This window comes from Buceros rhinoceros, unplaced genomic scaffold (genome assembly GCF_000710305.1).
Source record: "Buceros rhinoceros silvestris isolate BGI_N320 unplaced genomic scaffold, ASM71030v1 scaffold3053, whole genome shotgun sequence".
NCBI lineage: Eukaryota > Metazoa > Chordata > Aves > Bucerotiformes > Bucerotidae > Buceros > Buceros rhinoceros.
In genome coordinates this window covers 9,868-26,200 of record NW_010405235.1, presented here as the reverse complement: position 1 = coordinate 26,200, position 16,333 = coordinate 9,868, and the positions used below count along the sequence as shown (strand labels likewise).

Sequence of the window (16,333 nt, the reverse complement as noted above, 5' to 3'; positions counted from 1 at the left end):
GCCCAAAACTGGACACAGTATTTGAGGTGTGGCCTCACCAGTGCCAAGTACAGGGAGACAATCACTTCCCTCCTCCTGCTGGCCACACTATTTCAGATACAAGCCAGGATGCTGTTGGCCACCTGGGCACACTGCTGGCTCATATTCAGTCAGCTGTTGACCAACACCCCCAGGTCTTTTTCTGCTGTGCAGCTTTCCAGCCACTCCTCCCCAAGCCTGTAACGTTGCAGGGATTTGTTGTGGCCCAAGTGCAGGACCCAGCACTTGGCCTCGTTGAACTTCATGCTACTGGCCTTGGCCTGTTGATCCAGCCTGTCCAGATCCCTCTGTAGAGACTTCCTACCCTCTAGCACGACTGGCATTATTTCGGTTGTGCTACTTTAATTGAAACAATAACATATAAAATATATGTGATAAGAATGAAAGGCCTCATAACTCATGAAAAGCGTTAGTATTCTATACATTAGGATAAGGATGGAAAGAAAACAATAGCACAGTTCGAAAAGGGGTCTGGTGCAGCATGTAAAATACACACCAGAACATGCTGATCATAAGTAGCCTGCTATCTTGCTCCAATACCGTCACTTATTTGACCCCACTTCACATCTCTACTTCCTTGAAATGTGCTCTAAGTGCATCTATTCCTTGGTACTGTAGGGACTGCGCTGTAACATCCTAAGTTGCTGATGGGCCTGTTGTCTGTAACTGCCAAGAAAAGTACACTACTGATAGCGAACCTTGAAAATAAGAGCCAGTCCCTAAAGCAAACAAACAAAACCACTAAAGCCCCAAAACAACAACCTGTGTGAAGATAACCTGTAGCGATAGACAGAAGAACATTTATTACTACACGGGATGCCTGGACTGTGGAGGCTTTTGGCAACTTGTGCCATATACATGACAAATTAATTCAAATTGTTGTTTTTTCAAGTCTCTGAAGAGCTGTCAAACATTCCCAAAGCACAGTCTTTTACATCACTGGCACTGAAAGTCTACTCACTCAAAAATGTCACGGCCCTTACACAATTTGGTATATTTACTGTAGTTAGGCAGATGTTCACATGAGCAATGGGATTGCCTAAGTCGCACTTAAAAAAAAAAATTACCAGATACTAGCAATTACTTTTTTATATAGGTGGGCACAAGAGGATAGCCAACATATCCTGATAAAATTAATAAGTCATCCCAGTTATTATCAGACAACAGTATAAAACTCAAAACTGCCAGCAAGAAATACTCCTGATTCATTTAACTTATATTTGCAGCCCACCTCCGTGTTTTTTATTTTGATAAGATTGACGATAACATCTATTTTCCAGAAAAAGAAAAACATTATACTCTGTATAAACACTTCAGGAAGACTATTTTCTCTTCTGTCTTTCAATGAAAGCATTTTTAAAAATAGAGTTATAATTCATCATTCTGTGACAGCATTTAGAAACAAGCATTTATACAGTTATCTAAAAGTCTGGTCAAATCATATCATTTCCCTGAATATCATCCCATTTAAGTACTTCTATTACCCATACACTTACTTACTAAAAACACTGATCTTTTTTTCACTTTTTTTGTAGTAATCTAAATTGCCTTGAGTAATCTGTCTAACACAGACAATTAAATGTATTTCATTAATCTCTGCAAAAGGTTCCAAGGGCATGCAGTGGATTAAATTCTGCGTGGCAAATGTGTTGCTCCCATTTCATCATCTACATGCTAATGAAACAAGTAAAGTGCCACTTGACTCATAGGAAAATAAGAATGGAAGGGATCTGGTTTGCCATCATCACCAGTCCCTTATAATTGTACACTGTATGATATAAATCGCATCATATAGCCTCCTTTAAATATTTACCAGTGATCAGTGTAAATCCATTTTTGGGTTATTTAATCCAGTGCTATGACAGAAAGGTTGGGAATGAATTCCATTGCTCCAGTGTTTAAGGGTCTTCTCCCTTGCAGTCTAAACTTATAGCCCCTTTAGTTCTTTGTCACAAATAACTTTTTTTGTTTAAAACATTTCTCATTTCTACTTGGTGTTTATTCCCTCTTGATCTTAGTTTTGCTGTATTAGATAAATCTACGTCTTCTAGTCTCTCCTTAAACAATCATCCTAACAGTATTTTCTGCATTTCTTACAATTTAAACACGGCACCCCCAAACGCGTCTAGCCACAATTAATAATACTTTCCTATTTCCACAGGAGCATTTATCAGTGACGTACCCGAATGACAACACTGTTTCTCAGCAACTCAGTTAATAAATCAAGATTCCCCCCCTCAGTCATTTTGAACACATACTTCTAGATTATTGGGAAAAATTATTTATTAATCCTCGTTCACATCTTTGCATTTTACTGTATTCATATATATTCCTTACATAGAATCCTCCATTCCTCCTTTGCTTATCCGTTATATGGATAGACATTTTCTTTTAAGAAGCAACTCAGGCTGAATTTGTGCAAATTTCAGTTCACTCATCTAGTTTCTGCTTCTCAAGAGCCTTTCTGTGTTGGTCAGTCTTTTTAACATTTCCTTGCACATTTGTTGTTTTTCCCCCAATGTCTTTACTGATGTGATTATTCAGCTCATTATATCTCTCTTTCCCCCGGTTTTCAGGTGCATGCACATCACTGTAAAATCTGAGACCTTATAAACTGGATTATAATGAATGGCATCTTTAAAAATATAACCAACTTTTTACAATTTTTTTCTTGTTATCAGCAAGAATCACTGTGCAAATGGACGAGGTATATATATGTGTGTGTAAATATACATATACATGTGTAGCTCGCTCATACTCTCACAAAACACTATGCCATCATGCTGAATCTTGAAACTGGTACTTTTGTAGGGAATGAAACACCTTCTCTGCCTCTCTCTCTTTCCTCTCCTGCTGAGTTTCTTCTCCGAGAATCCCCCTCAGTCTCACGTATATCCACATTTAGCTCTGCAGTAAAACCAATGATTTTCAGGTTTATTGAGTGGTAGCCTGTCTATAATGCAGCCATCAGACCACCTACACCTGCTGTCTTGCACAGATATACCGAAGTAATTTTAAAGTAGCAAAGTCAGATGCCAGTGGCAGCCTAGCTGTTGCAGCAGAGAAACCAGCATGAGTTGTAAAGCCTACTTGAGAAGCCAAATAAATTTTCAGATAGTCCATGCTGAGCTTTATGACAGCCTGAGAATGGCAGGCAGTTCAAGTGACTTAAAAGCTCAGGAGGCAATGCCTATATTACACTACATGGTCATTGCAAACCCTTCCATGCAGAAGTGTTTGTGCTGTATTCTATGTAAATCTAGCCAAAGACTCTACAGAAAATCACTTTTCTGTCATTAATATTTACGTGAAAACATCATTATGACTTCCAAATATGGCACAACACTTAGCCTGGCAAAATGTGAATTGCTTAACTTTTTAATTCGTCACTGAATGGTAATTATGCAAAAAAAAAATCACATGCAAGTCTCAAGTTTTGAAACAGGTCTGGGGAGAAGAGGGTGGTGCTAAATACCTCCTTGAAAAATTCGCTTAATCTTACCGCACTTCAGCACTGCAATCAAAAATGAGACGAAAGTCAATGCCAATCTAGCATCTGCTAATTAAGATATAATCACCAAGCACATAATGATCCCAGGGTTTTGTGGCAGAGTTCATGTGCTCCTGTAGGATAAAAACAAAGAAACAACAACAACAACAAAACCCCAAAACCAAACACCAAATCCACGATTTTTTTTTGCAGATACTTCTCTGGAGGTTCAGCTGGCCAGTTCTTTAAATTTGAGCAGAAAACCAAATAACAGTAAGCTAAGCGCTACCTGGTTAACTTGGTTTAGCCTGCCAGATCCTGAGCATGTGGAGTAGTGACATCCTTTCTCTCTAGGGATGTCAGGGAAGCGCCGTCAGTTGACAGCTGTCAGTTGACTCCAAGCATAGCTTGCTGAAGCAGCAGCTTATGGAAAAGGAAGAAGCAATCCAACCAAGCTTCTCACTCTGAGCAGCTCTGCAGAAAGCCTTGTCCTATCACTGTTCCTAACGGTGCCCAGGCTGTCGGCACAGGGCTCAATTGCCGACGCATGTCACACAGGCAAGGCTGAAAAGGCAGCTGTGCAGCTATTACACATTATGTTCAGGTGATAGGTTCTTCCTTCAGGAACTCTGCTCCTGAAGACTCATGCCACGAAAGCAGCTGGTCTTATGATCTGCCCGTTAGCTTGCGCTTGCTTCAATTAGTTCTAGTTGGGAAACTAACAGGACTGTTTTTAAACAAAGTTTGAGGATACTGATGTTTGGATTCCTCTGAGCAGGCATCATTCAATGTCTTTTAGAAACTTCTGGCTAGTCATGATGTGACACTTTGCGGAACCAAAGTCCCTTTCAAGACCTAGCCACGATCCTGGCCCACGTGTGAAGGCAAGGAAACACGCCCTTTTTTATAGCTATGTCTTGACTAAAAAGATTCCCCACTGGAAAGCTGTGACTTTTTAGTGCGCAACCCCAATGTTGAGCTAATCTTTTTCTGGTTTCCTTTTCAAAGGTAGACCATTAGCTCATCATTCCCTAATACTCTGTTACAATGGTGGAACCGCATTTTAATAGGACGCTGTCAACTGGAGTCATGCAACAAAATCTCTAAGTGTCATTACGACGAGCTGTGAAAATCAGCCCCCTCATGGCCCAAAACAAAATGTCTTTTACCAGTATGGCTTCTTGCCAAGTCTCTGCTGTCCAGCACAAGGCACTAACTGGATTAAACAAAAACAATAAAAACAGCACCAAAAGAAAATGCTGTACAAAAGGGATTATAAGCAGGAAGATAAACATAAGGTACCTCTTCAGACTCCAGGTAAAACTGTTGTTTCCTCCTGATCAAACCCAGGGACAGCATTATCTAATACAGCACTCCTCAGAAACTGTCTCCTCTATAAGCTGTTTCTTAAGAAAGTTCTCCCATATACCCATGACTTTTTGATTTAACTTATGTTTCATCAATATTCCACTAGTTCTTCCTTCTACATTTGCTGGATGGTTATGCCAGCAGCTAACTTTAACAGAGCTTTTGCATTTTTGTACGACAAAGAAGAAACAAGATACTTTCTACACTCATTCCTACAAAACGTATTCAGTATTCATCTCCTCCTTGAGGAACTTGCCAGATGCAATGGTTTTCGGCTATAACAGCAGTATTTATCATGAATCTTTAACAAAGGCTTTTTCATTCCAATACCTGAAAAAACAAATTGCATCTCAATGTGTGGGGAAAGACATTTTCACTTAAAGCCGACAAAACTGGATGTCAGACAACTAGTAAAATTGAAGTAACATCTTTTCATAAGAGCAGAGCTAAAAAACCCCTGTGTTAACAGACAGAGGCCTCAACTTATGCTTGAAATGAATAGGGAATGAAAGACATTGAAGACTGTATAGCCTCCCATAATAAAAACCAGACACCAAAATGTACTCTGACAGGTTTGGCAAATTCTGATTCCCACAGAAAAAGTGCAGTTGTGGACCCATCTACCACCAAGTCTCGTAAAACATTTCCCAAGCACCAGATCTGCTCTGCAAGGGCAAGAACCTGCAAGGGCAACGGACAACAATAGCATGATCCCAAGACCAACGTCAGACCAATAAGCACTGGTAGACAGCATACAGCTTGTTCTCTGCATCTTGTGAGCTTGAAATACCGACCAAATATTCAGAAAAGAGGTGTGCTACAGAGCCTAACCTGCATAATACAGGATGAACAGATTCAGGACATTTGCCCATTGAAGGTAGCTCATGGGTTGACAGAAAAGAGGGACAGAAAATGCCCTCATAAATTTGATCTTACGGAAAAATGAGCACAGTCCAAAATCACCACCAGGTATTTCCTGGACAAAGAGCCCATGGCTACAACATCCCCCAGTAACACTTGAACACTTGCTGATAAACCAAAAGTAGAGATTAAGGCTCCCAACTGAGATCAGATATTTCAGCCTTATGCAGCAGTAACAGACCATACCACTGTGATCAGAATAGCTCTCCTCCAACCAAATCAAAAGTAAATCTGAAAAAAAAAAGAAAAAACAAACCAACTCTAAACCACGCCACTAAAAGCTGAAAACGTCGCATGCCAGCAAATTTGTATCTCCAGTATTTTTCATAAATACACAGGAAAAAGCTAGGAATAGAGCCAGAGACAAGCAGAAATACATTAGGAGTGATTAAAGCGTCATCCTAGGTCTTCGCTGAATATCACTGCATCTATCTGCACTACAACTTATACATATATTATGCATTAGAAATGTTACTTTATAGCAGAGCTGCAAAAAAACACCTTTTGAAAGTTCACTTAAAAAATAAAAGCAAAAATGGCGTTACTGTTCTGTTCAATTTCTTAAACCACAGCAAAGCCTTTCCATGCTATTTGTATCCTAAATAATATGCCTCTCCAGGTTTTAATTATGGTATGCTAAATAAATCCCATGAGCAAACACTTATTCATATCTATCTCGTGACTTCTTATTTGTAATTCCAACTAATTACTTCCCCTGTCAGGAAAATATTCTCTGAAGTCCCAAGATGCCATGCAAGTACCTCAATCTCTCTCATTTTACATCTCCCAACGTTCAAACCAGAAAATGTAAATTCCTTTGGCTGGAAGAGAACTGCTGGAAGAGTAAGAAACTTTAAATAATCTCTGCACTGTCAGCAGGTCTTTACCTTGTGTGCTTAATCCCTGTTACCATGGTGATATTTAATTGCACAACCACACCGTTTGATTGGTTTACTTTAAACTGAAGTTTTTCTGTGGAACAGCACAGGATCCTAGTGAACATTAGATAAACGGTTTTCAAAATACTGCAGTGAGTCATATTGTGTCCGTGACTAGATTAATTTGAGTTCAGTTAAACTATTTCTTCACCTTAAACTTGTGCATATATGACAACATACATAATATGAGGATTTTTACCATTATAATTGGGAACAGAGCAGTTGGAGCATAATTAATCAGTATTTTACTATAAGAAGGGCAATTAAAACCTAAATGAGGATTAAGATTCAGTAAACTTCTGTTGGTAGCATTATCTTGTCTTTCTAAAAGAAATTACCTTACTGTTCAAAATAACAATCCAGATAAGAACCTTTTGCAGTAGGCTTATACTTGATTTTCTTTAAGGAAAACTGTAAATATATTAATCTGATAGAAATTAAGCCAAGAAGATAAAATGAGAGAGCTTCTTCAGCGCTAGCTTTTATATACCTCAGCATGAAGTTCCTTAGTATATGACTGTCTGTCTGCTGGAAAGGCATCACCTACATGGTACTTCCTGGCACAGCAAACATATTAGATAACTTGTTTTAAATTCTGTGCATAAACTATGACAAACCGGTGATCTTCAACTGTGCTATTTAAGCAGAAGCAATATATTGTGATACCACACATACTTTTTTTTCCTGCTCTATAACCTAGCTCTAGCACATTATTGAAGGCCTGGCGGAAATTTCATTTAGCCTGTACTGTGAAAGGTTTCAGTTCCATCACCTAGTATCAGACTACTTTATATATTTTTTCCAAGCTTGTGGCCGCTAAGGCCCCTTCCTGCTCTATAACCTAGCTCTAGCACATTACTGAAGGCCTGGCGGAAATTTCATTTAACCTGTACTGTGAAAGGTTTCAATTCCATCACTTGGTATCAGACTACTTCATATATTTTTTTCAAGCTTGTGGCCGCTAAGGCCCTGATGTACAGCCTGCAAAATCATTCTACCTTTTTGGTGTTTCAGGAACTGCTTTACCCTCTTGCTTTTTGGGGACTTGATATCAACTAGCCTGGCTCTATTTGATATGCAGAGCCTCTGTGTTTGCACCACTGGGGATACGAGCATGTGACCTGAGATAAGGTTTCATAGGTTCTTAGAAACCACTACCACTCTTCCAACCACCCCCATGGCTTTGCAGAACTGGAACTTGATGCTTCCAATCTTGATTCTGTACAGTCCACACTCTTTTTTACCAGAGAAATGTTTGAAGAAGCAGACTCCAATCGGGACTATCATTCTCACACAAACTGTTTACAAGAAAAATTTGTTTCACATTCCTGCAAAGGTTAGCTTGATGTACTGAAGCAATGCTTCTGCAGATCCATTTATGTGTAATGCACAGATAAGATGCTGTTACGCCATATGAAACATCTACCCAGAAGCACATGAACTCCAATCTGAACACAAATCCTCCAATGAGGATTTCATCTTCTCACCTCCACCTATTGTGATCTTGGGTTAGCATAATTTGATTTTTTTTCCTATACAGGTTCTGCTCCAGAAGTTTTATTCCACTTCCTAATCCACCTTCAAATACACAGGAATAACTGTTTTCAAGATGCAATACTTTCAATTTTGTGGAATCCGCGTTCAGTTTGGGTTTGGAGAAAACACTGGAGACTAAATCAGAACCACAGATCAGAAATGTGTGCTGTAACAGAGGCCTGAAGTACATGCTTCCCTGCACTCCACTTAGGTACAGTTACATCCAGGCAACCCCAGGATAATGACTGAGAAAAAGCTGCTTCTCCTCTGAGGAGTCTCACCTACATCCATACCTTTTTGTATAACTCTCCTCACGTCTCCAGTGTGAAGAATCCTCTTGGTTCAGCAAGTGATGGCTGCACATGTGTGCAGAGAGGATTCAGAAATGGCAAGTCAGGAGACAGGGAAGAATCCACGTTACTGCGTCTATCTCCTGAGTTACTGCACACCAACTAGCTTAGGTACAGCTGCCTTACAATGCAATGAACTCGCAATTTTTCCATGCTCTACTTAAAATAAAATAACTCCACAAACCAGCATCTTCTTGCTATTAATCCCTCCATTTTAACAACAACTTATCCCAGTTGATATTAACATCATTTTGTCTGTCATATTTATGCCTGACATATTCACGGCTAGAGCAAGAGTTCTCTGTGAAGGATGACTGTTAAATCATCCTCTGTTTTCAGGAGGTTGAGACTATTTAGCAATACTTTCTTTTTCACCATGTGCCCGAGTTGTCTCTCAGTAGCCCACTGTCACAAATAGGTTACTATATAATTTTCCTTTTTCTCCTTTCTAATTATTCAGGTTTGCTTTAAACAGTCACTTGTGTTTATGCAACCCTGCTGCTGCTCGTCTCTTCTAGCCCCGCACCCCCTTCCACCATACAACCCTGTCCTTGAGCAGGTCAAACCCGAGCAACAGAAAGCAAATTTGTATGCAGTCTGAAAGCAGCACAGTAGCATTCTCTCTAATAGCACACTATTCATATCAACAGTCTGTATTAATGACAAGGGAATTAAAAAAAAAAAAAAGAGAGAAAGAAAACAGGAATCGCCATACCAATCAGACCTGTTGTCCGCCTGGTCCAGTATCCTTTCCCTGACAGCACTCAGTACCGCTTCAGAGGAAGGTGCAAGAAACCTTATAATTATAGAATAACCTGATTAATACAGGAAGTTTCGTCCTAGCCCTAGGCAGTCAGCAGCTGACTCACTCGCTTGTCTGAAACATAAGATTTTATATCCGCTTTAATTTTATTTTAATCCTATGTAATTTTATGGTGGAAGTCTCATTACAAACATATATTGCAAATGTACATTTGAATCCCATGAAGCATTTTAGGCTTTCTGTAACCTGTAGCTGAGAGTTATATTTGCTAATTATATAGGTTGTACTATTTTTATCATTGTTAAATTGCCTGCCTTTCAATCTCATTGGATGTCCCTTTTAGGGACATGGGAATAAGTGGGCCAGAAAGTATGATTCTACTGTCTGTTTCCTTGGCTCTCACCTGGGAGTGTACATGCCCAAAGAGACACACTGCTGTTAGCCTTTGGTTTGAGGCATCAGCCTGGCATACAGACTGCTTCCATCCACATCCCTAATCTGAATCGGAAAGAGAAGGAAATCAATCCTCTTTTCGACATCCAGCATAAGCACAAGTGCTCTCACGCCAGTTGAGGGAGGAGGGAGCAGCAGCAGAGGTGTTGCTCATATTTTTGCAAATGCTACATAAATCTTCCAGTGAACCTAGTCAACATTGTTTCTTGTACTTAGCAAAGAAGAAATGTAATGCATTCAGTAAAGTGCTATATTACATCAAACCTACAGGACAAAAGGTGGCTCCTGTGGCTTCAAACTTTCTTTAAGGCCTTATGTACTAAGGTAGTCTTAAGGTACAAATAACAGCAGTCTTTTCAAAACCCAGGAAGATGAAGAACACTGTAACAACAATTAAGGCTTTCACTGTATTTTATATCCTTTGATTGTTTTCTGAACTTTCCAACAGAGTAAACCCCAGGGAAATATTCTGAGAAAGGACTAAACTACCAACAGGCTTGTACAGCATGCAGAACATACGAGCAAGAATGCTGGGGTAGGGCTAGACATACCAAGGAAAATTAAAATAGTAAAAAAAAAAAAAAAACCAAAACAGCTAAATGGTCTGATCCTCTTTTGTGCTTATTTATTTTGGAGTAAACTGATTAGCAGGCTGTGAGCCTCAGTTTTGCATCTGGTATAAATTAGTGGCCCTTTAATAAGCAGGATGCTTGATTTATATGCCATTAATATCACCAGTGATTGTGTTCTGCCATTCCACACAGCTGGCCAGCTATGAGAACTGGGTGTAGAGCACGAACCACACAGGCCAGACTGGATCCATACAATACATATAGAGGCACCTTTCAGAAACATGATTGAGTTTCTTCTTCTAGGCAGAGCAAGTACTGCAAGGGTGAGATGAAGACTGCTGAAGAACATTTAGGTAAGTATTTGAGTACAGAAGAATATCATGACTTTGTATGGTAAAGAAATGTTGTACTGTGTATGCTTTGAGAATTCAGGATGTTGTGAGCTGCACTAGCTACCAAAGAAGACAAAAACATTACCTCTGTTTCATGTGTGGGACAAAAGCTGACACTCAAGAATTTCGTATTTCAGGAACAGCATAGTTACTAAGACAAGCAAGGACAAACAAAATGTAATGATTTCACAAGCCAAAAATGGAGCTGATATTATATGCAGGATAACATACCTTAAGAGGAAAAGTGAATTAGGTTTGCCAGATACACCTGGAAGAAGTCTGGCAGAATTTAGTGTTACTAAATACAAAAGCACCAGTGAAAAACGATGGCAGGCACTCAAGTTACCAAAATACGTTGTGGCATGTTTCAACTGCTATAGCCACCGCGTCATACTAACATAACAAGATTTGAAAAGACTTGTGATGCACAGGTCTCTCCCAGCTCTGCTGTGCTCTCTGGGAATTGACCTGTGGTTTCAAGCCAAGCAGTAAGGCTGCAGGCTTTGATCTCCGGGTATGCTGCCTGTTACTTCATGCCTGGGGTCCCAGCTGTTTGCTCAATTCGTTCCAGACTGGAGCACAGAAAGCAAGCTAATGTGCACGAAGTATAACTGGTCAGGGTCTTTGGAGTAAAACAGGGAGCAAACCAAATCAGTAACACAGACCTTAGCCTCTCCGAGACAATGAGAAGAGTTAAAATAAACTTGATTATTAGGATCTCTTGCAAATAAGGATATGGCAACATGGTGATCTAACAGACCTCTCTAAGAACTTATTTTAATTATGTAACAACTATCTACACCTTACTGGGACCACTGTGCTTTAAGTCCACATAGGAAGGGCTCCACATCCTGACATTTAAACTGATTTCCGGCTCTGGTCTTTACTTGAATGATAGAAGCCAGATCCACAAAATTACCAAAGTACCTATTACTTTAGGGATCACATAAGAATAGGAACCAAAAGGATATGACTTACCATGGCAGCAAATGCTACATCAACTTGCACCTTAGAGTGCAGTTTTAGGGGAGCTTAAGCCAACACAAGTGTGTTGCAGCCTTGTTCCCACATCAGTGAAGTATTCCAATGTGTCAGCAATGCTGCTCATCACCTGGCATTAGCCATGCTCCAAGAAGAATGTTGGACCAGCTGACCTTCAGAGGTTTCTTCCTTCCTAAACTATTCTGTAACTCTATCAGACCATGTGAGAGACTGGCTTGGGGAGCTAAAAGGACATAAAATTAATGGCTTTCTCTGCAGGATACATTTTTTATTAGCTTTTGACAGTTTATTTCTCTCTATCAACTTCGCTTCAGGACTGACAAGCAGCAAGACTGACAGGTGAAAAGGTGAAAGGGTGAAAATGTACAGGTCTGAAAATCAGTAAGATTGTAGAAATGGCAACTTAGCCAAGCTGAAATACCATGAGGCTAAACCCTTTGTAGACAAAATCAGCCCAAACCTTCCTGTTTTGCATGCTATCTCCCTGAAGCCTTTTATTCACACCAAATACGTTTTTAATAAGTGACATGATTGTTTTCAAATTAGTGTTGCGGAAATTTCTCATAATCATATACTACACAGTGTTTATAATCAACATAAAGAAAACAGGCTTTTAAAATGGTTCAATATACACTGAAAACTATTTAACATTGAAGGTCCAGTTTAATACAGCCTGTGCAGTACAGAAACACGCTGGAAGAATACTAGATAATTGCCGTCTCCTATACTGAAATGTATGACTTATCTCATAAGGCTATTTCAAGTAAAAGTGGCAAGTCAAAAGGGAATGGGTGAAATTCTCAAACATTAATTTACCATGGCCTAAACTTACGACAAAGTATTTTAAAGGTTTGCAAAATGACCCCGGTTGTGTCATCTGTACAGAAGAGATAATGAATTGAGAGCGACATCTCAAAACATTTTGATAAAAGGCTCTTCTCGCACTTTTGCAAGAGTGCTGCCGGGCGATGGAAGCTGCCCCTGATTAGCTCAGGCCATAGGGGCTTTCAAAGATTTGAAAGAAGCCAAATTTGCTTCAGCAGAAAGAATAAACATGTCTTCCCATTCACACCTTCAAGCATTTGCACCGACACTATGTAATTACTTTTCATTTCACCAAAAGATTCTCCTGGATTCTCTATTCCTCCCACAATTTCAAAATTACAGTATGTCTGCTTGCAGTTGAACAGATATGTACATATGGCACTAAGGAGATTATTTAACTAAAAAGCAGTTAATGTCGCTATGAATTATTTTTTTTTGCTTGTACAGAACTCATGCACATTTCATTCTGATAATACCTGGTTTATACATCTTTAATCAAAACTAAATGGAGGATTTGAATTGCTTTTCCTCCTTCAGTGTGATGCAATTTGTTAATCTGTATGGCTATAAAAAGCCTCAGAAACAACATGAAATGCTATCGCGCTGATCTCTCTCCTGCCTTTATTGACATAACTGTCAAAAACCATCTCAATATTTCAGTCCTAAAATTCCAGGGTGAAAAATGAAGGAAAGAAAATTATATTCTGCTTACTTTAATGTAGTTCCATGTAGTATTTGCATAGGTAGTCATTTTGAAAGCCAGAGAGGGCTTCCGCTTGGCCAAATAACAGTCACTCTAAGGACAGGTACTATATACCCTCACAGAGGAATCACTGGCAGAGTCACTAGGCGTATTCAGTCTTCGGTCATTCTTCTAAAATGAAGATATATGTTGTGTAACTACCCAGGCACATCGTAGTAGCTACCTGGGCTGATGTTCACCAGCGACGCATGGATAGCTGGTGATTCAGTACAGCAGTAGGTGGTTCCAAATGGTTTCCTGATTCCATTCAGTTTCTGAAGATGGTGCCTTTTAATGCATCCCAGGGGTCTGTCATTTCACCTAAGATGGATTACTACTCTGAGACATGGCTAGTGTGCGTATTACAGCCAATGCTGTTGCTTTAAAACATTTGATACAAGAATATCTGTTATAACCTACACAACATGTACATACGTAACGCTGTTCAATCTAAGCATCTAAGACTGCTCAGAGGTTATTAGTGGGTAAGAAAGTAAGTCTGGCAGAAAATACCAAATCCTTCTGCAGACAGCTTTCGCAGAGGTCTCATTCTCTCCACCCCTTAAAACAGTCATTTTTTTTCCCCACATAGTCTGCAGAGAAAAATGGAAAGGAAAAAAATGGAAAGAAAAATGGAAGAAAGACCAGGGCCCCAAAGAGAATGGAGAGCAAGCACCTTATAAGAGTACAGAAAATAACCCACAACCCCAACAGAACAACAACAAAAATCAGCCTAACATTACTTAAGGCGTAATTTGGCACTGCATGTTTGGCACTCCCTGTTAGGGATTTTTGTTCCTAAATACAGTTTCCTGCATTTTAAAGAGGGATAAGGCACTTTAAGGTACAAAAAGGCAATAAAAAAAAAATAAACAAAACAATCATTAGCTACTGAGAGTTAGAAAACATTCCCAAATTGCAAAATTAATGAGTACTAATGCACTGCATTTTATAAGCCACAGCTGCTTAGAGCTAGACAATAAGTGCAGCATCCCATTATGTGACCAGTGAGAAAAGAGGAGGAATCAAATGTGGTGCCTGTCCTCAGAAGCAGGATATTAATTTTTCTAATGAATCTCAGTCACACCAAGAACATACCGACACTGCGGAAAAAACGGACACCCAAGGTGTGCAGATCCCTTCATTAACCAGAGTAACAAGCAGCAGAGGACTTTGGAGGCTCCCCTATACTTCTGGACAAGCCTAATCAGTTCAGGCAGAAAACCTATGCTAATACAGTTACATTGTGCCGGGCATTCAGCTTCACACTGTCCAGAGATGCACACGTCTTACGTGTCTTACAGACGTGCAAAGCATGATAAATACCTGCTCAAGGAAGAAAATGACGTTTCAAAGTCAGCTTTTGAGCCCTCATTAACCCAGACAACTTGCTGCAGTTTGGATGGGTCTGAAATTGCTCTACATCTTGAAAGCCTGCAAGAGACCGCACTGCTACAAATCTTGCTTTGGCTCCAAAAGCAAATGGCTCCTAGGAAGCCAAGGCACACACCCCAGGCGAAGCAGGGAGGAAGAGAAAGCAGAGTAGTGCAGATCGTTGTTCTTACGCTATACAATTCCAGTTTTGCAGATGAAGGATCTTGAGTGAATTAATAAGGGCTTTTAATGTAAAGTCAGTTTAAAATAAGTCTCACCCTTCTACTCTGTGTTAAAAAAAAAATTGTCATTCTCATGCAGGACGTTTTTAAGGACCTGCAGTTTCTAAAAAGAAGACTGATAACATAAAAATGAAATAATAAATAAAAACCCCAACTCTTCACATGAGCATAATCAAAATACTAACCTTAAAAATGGGAGGTAAGCGAATACAACCAATGCTGCAAAAATCACACAATGGTTCTAACAACTCACCACCATCACCCCTTTGTAGTGAAAAAGTTCCAAAACCGTGTAAGTGTACACTTGCTAGAATGGCAAACAGTATTTTATCTAAGCCATTTAAGTGGTTTTAAATAATAATTATGCACAGTTTTCACTGGGTAAAGAAAAGCCGATGTTGTTTATGATCACATCACCTCATGGACATTTATTTTGCAAACCTTTAAATTCAGAGCTAAAGGACTACAGGAAATCAAAGAATTAGATTATTTATTGCATGGGATTAAAATATACACCTTCTCATTACCAGTATAATGAATATATTAGACAAACTAAAAGAACTCATATAGCAGAGATGGAGGAGAATTGCTACACTTACTCAGAAATGACCTTTTGTCTCATTCTTTAAACATGGCATTTTTTTTTTTGTTAATGACATTTGTTGTAATTCCTTGATACATTCCAGGTCCTTATATTATCAGCATTTTCCTGGGTAAATGAAATAACCAAGTACCAAAACAAGGTGCAGTAAAGTACAATCAAAGCTATCTCCGTGCAATAAATCAAAACAGATGAACATTAACTGTGTAGGGATGAATCAGGAGTTAGGATTCCAAGGAGACAGAGTCCAGAGCAGGGCTGCAGTGCTGTGTTACAGACTGCACAGCTCACATTGCCCACTTACTTGATGAAGTAGTCTCTTCCATCTCTGTTCGCCGTCATCTCCCATCCATAAGGTGTCCCCTGGTTCAAGCTCCAGGTCCCTGAAGGGTGTGGCCAGCCTGAAGACTTGTTCCTGTGGCTGTAATTTTGGGAGGGGTAGGGGGAAAAAGTGGGGAAAAAATTATTTGTCTGTTGTATTTATTCTTTCAATTTACTTATTTCACATAATTCACGTGACATCCAAATACTTTCACATTTGTGAAATACACAGCCAAAACCAGGCAAGGAAAGTTAGCAGGTCTATTTACACTTGTAATAATTATCCAGTCAGTGGAAAGATACACTGTCATTTCTAGTAGTCTTTGAGTTCAAGCCTTTGGCCGGTGAATCTGTCATACCCCATCAGTCCCACATCCACGATACTAATTTTCAATAGTTTTTAC

At 39.5% G+C, this 16,333-nt stretch overlaps 1 protein-coding gene across 1 annotated transcript in view; it reads right to left on the bottom strand.

The window, feature by feature from the left end:
* The window catches only part of LOC104491251 (FERM and PDZ domain-containing protein 4-like), a gene marked incomplete at its 3' end in the record, with an annotated part of 51,808 nt that extends 35,785 nt beyond the window's left edge, over positions 1-16,023 (bottom strand). The window contains exon 1 of the mRNA XM_010133638.1: positions 15,913-16,023. Within this exon, the coding sequence (XP_010131940.1) occupies positions 15,913-15,950 (38 nt within the window). The remainder of the gene's footprint in view (positions 1-15,912) is intronic.
* Between the last annotated feature and the right edge of the window lie 310 nt (positions 16,024-16,333).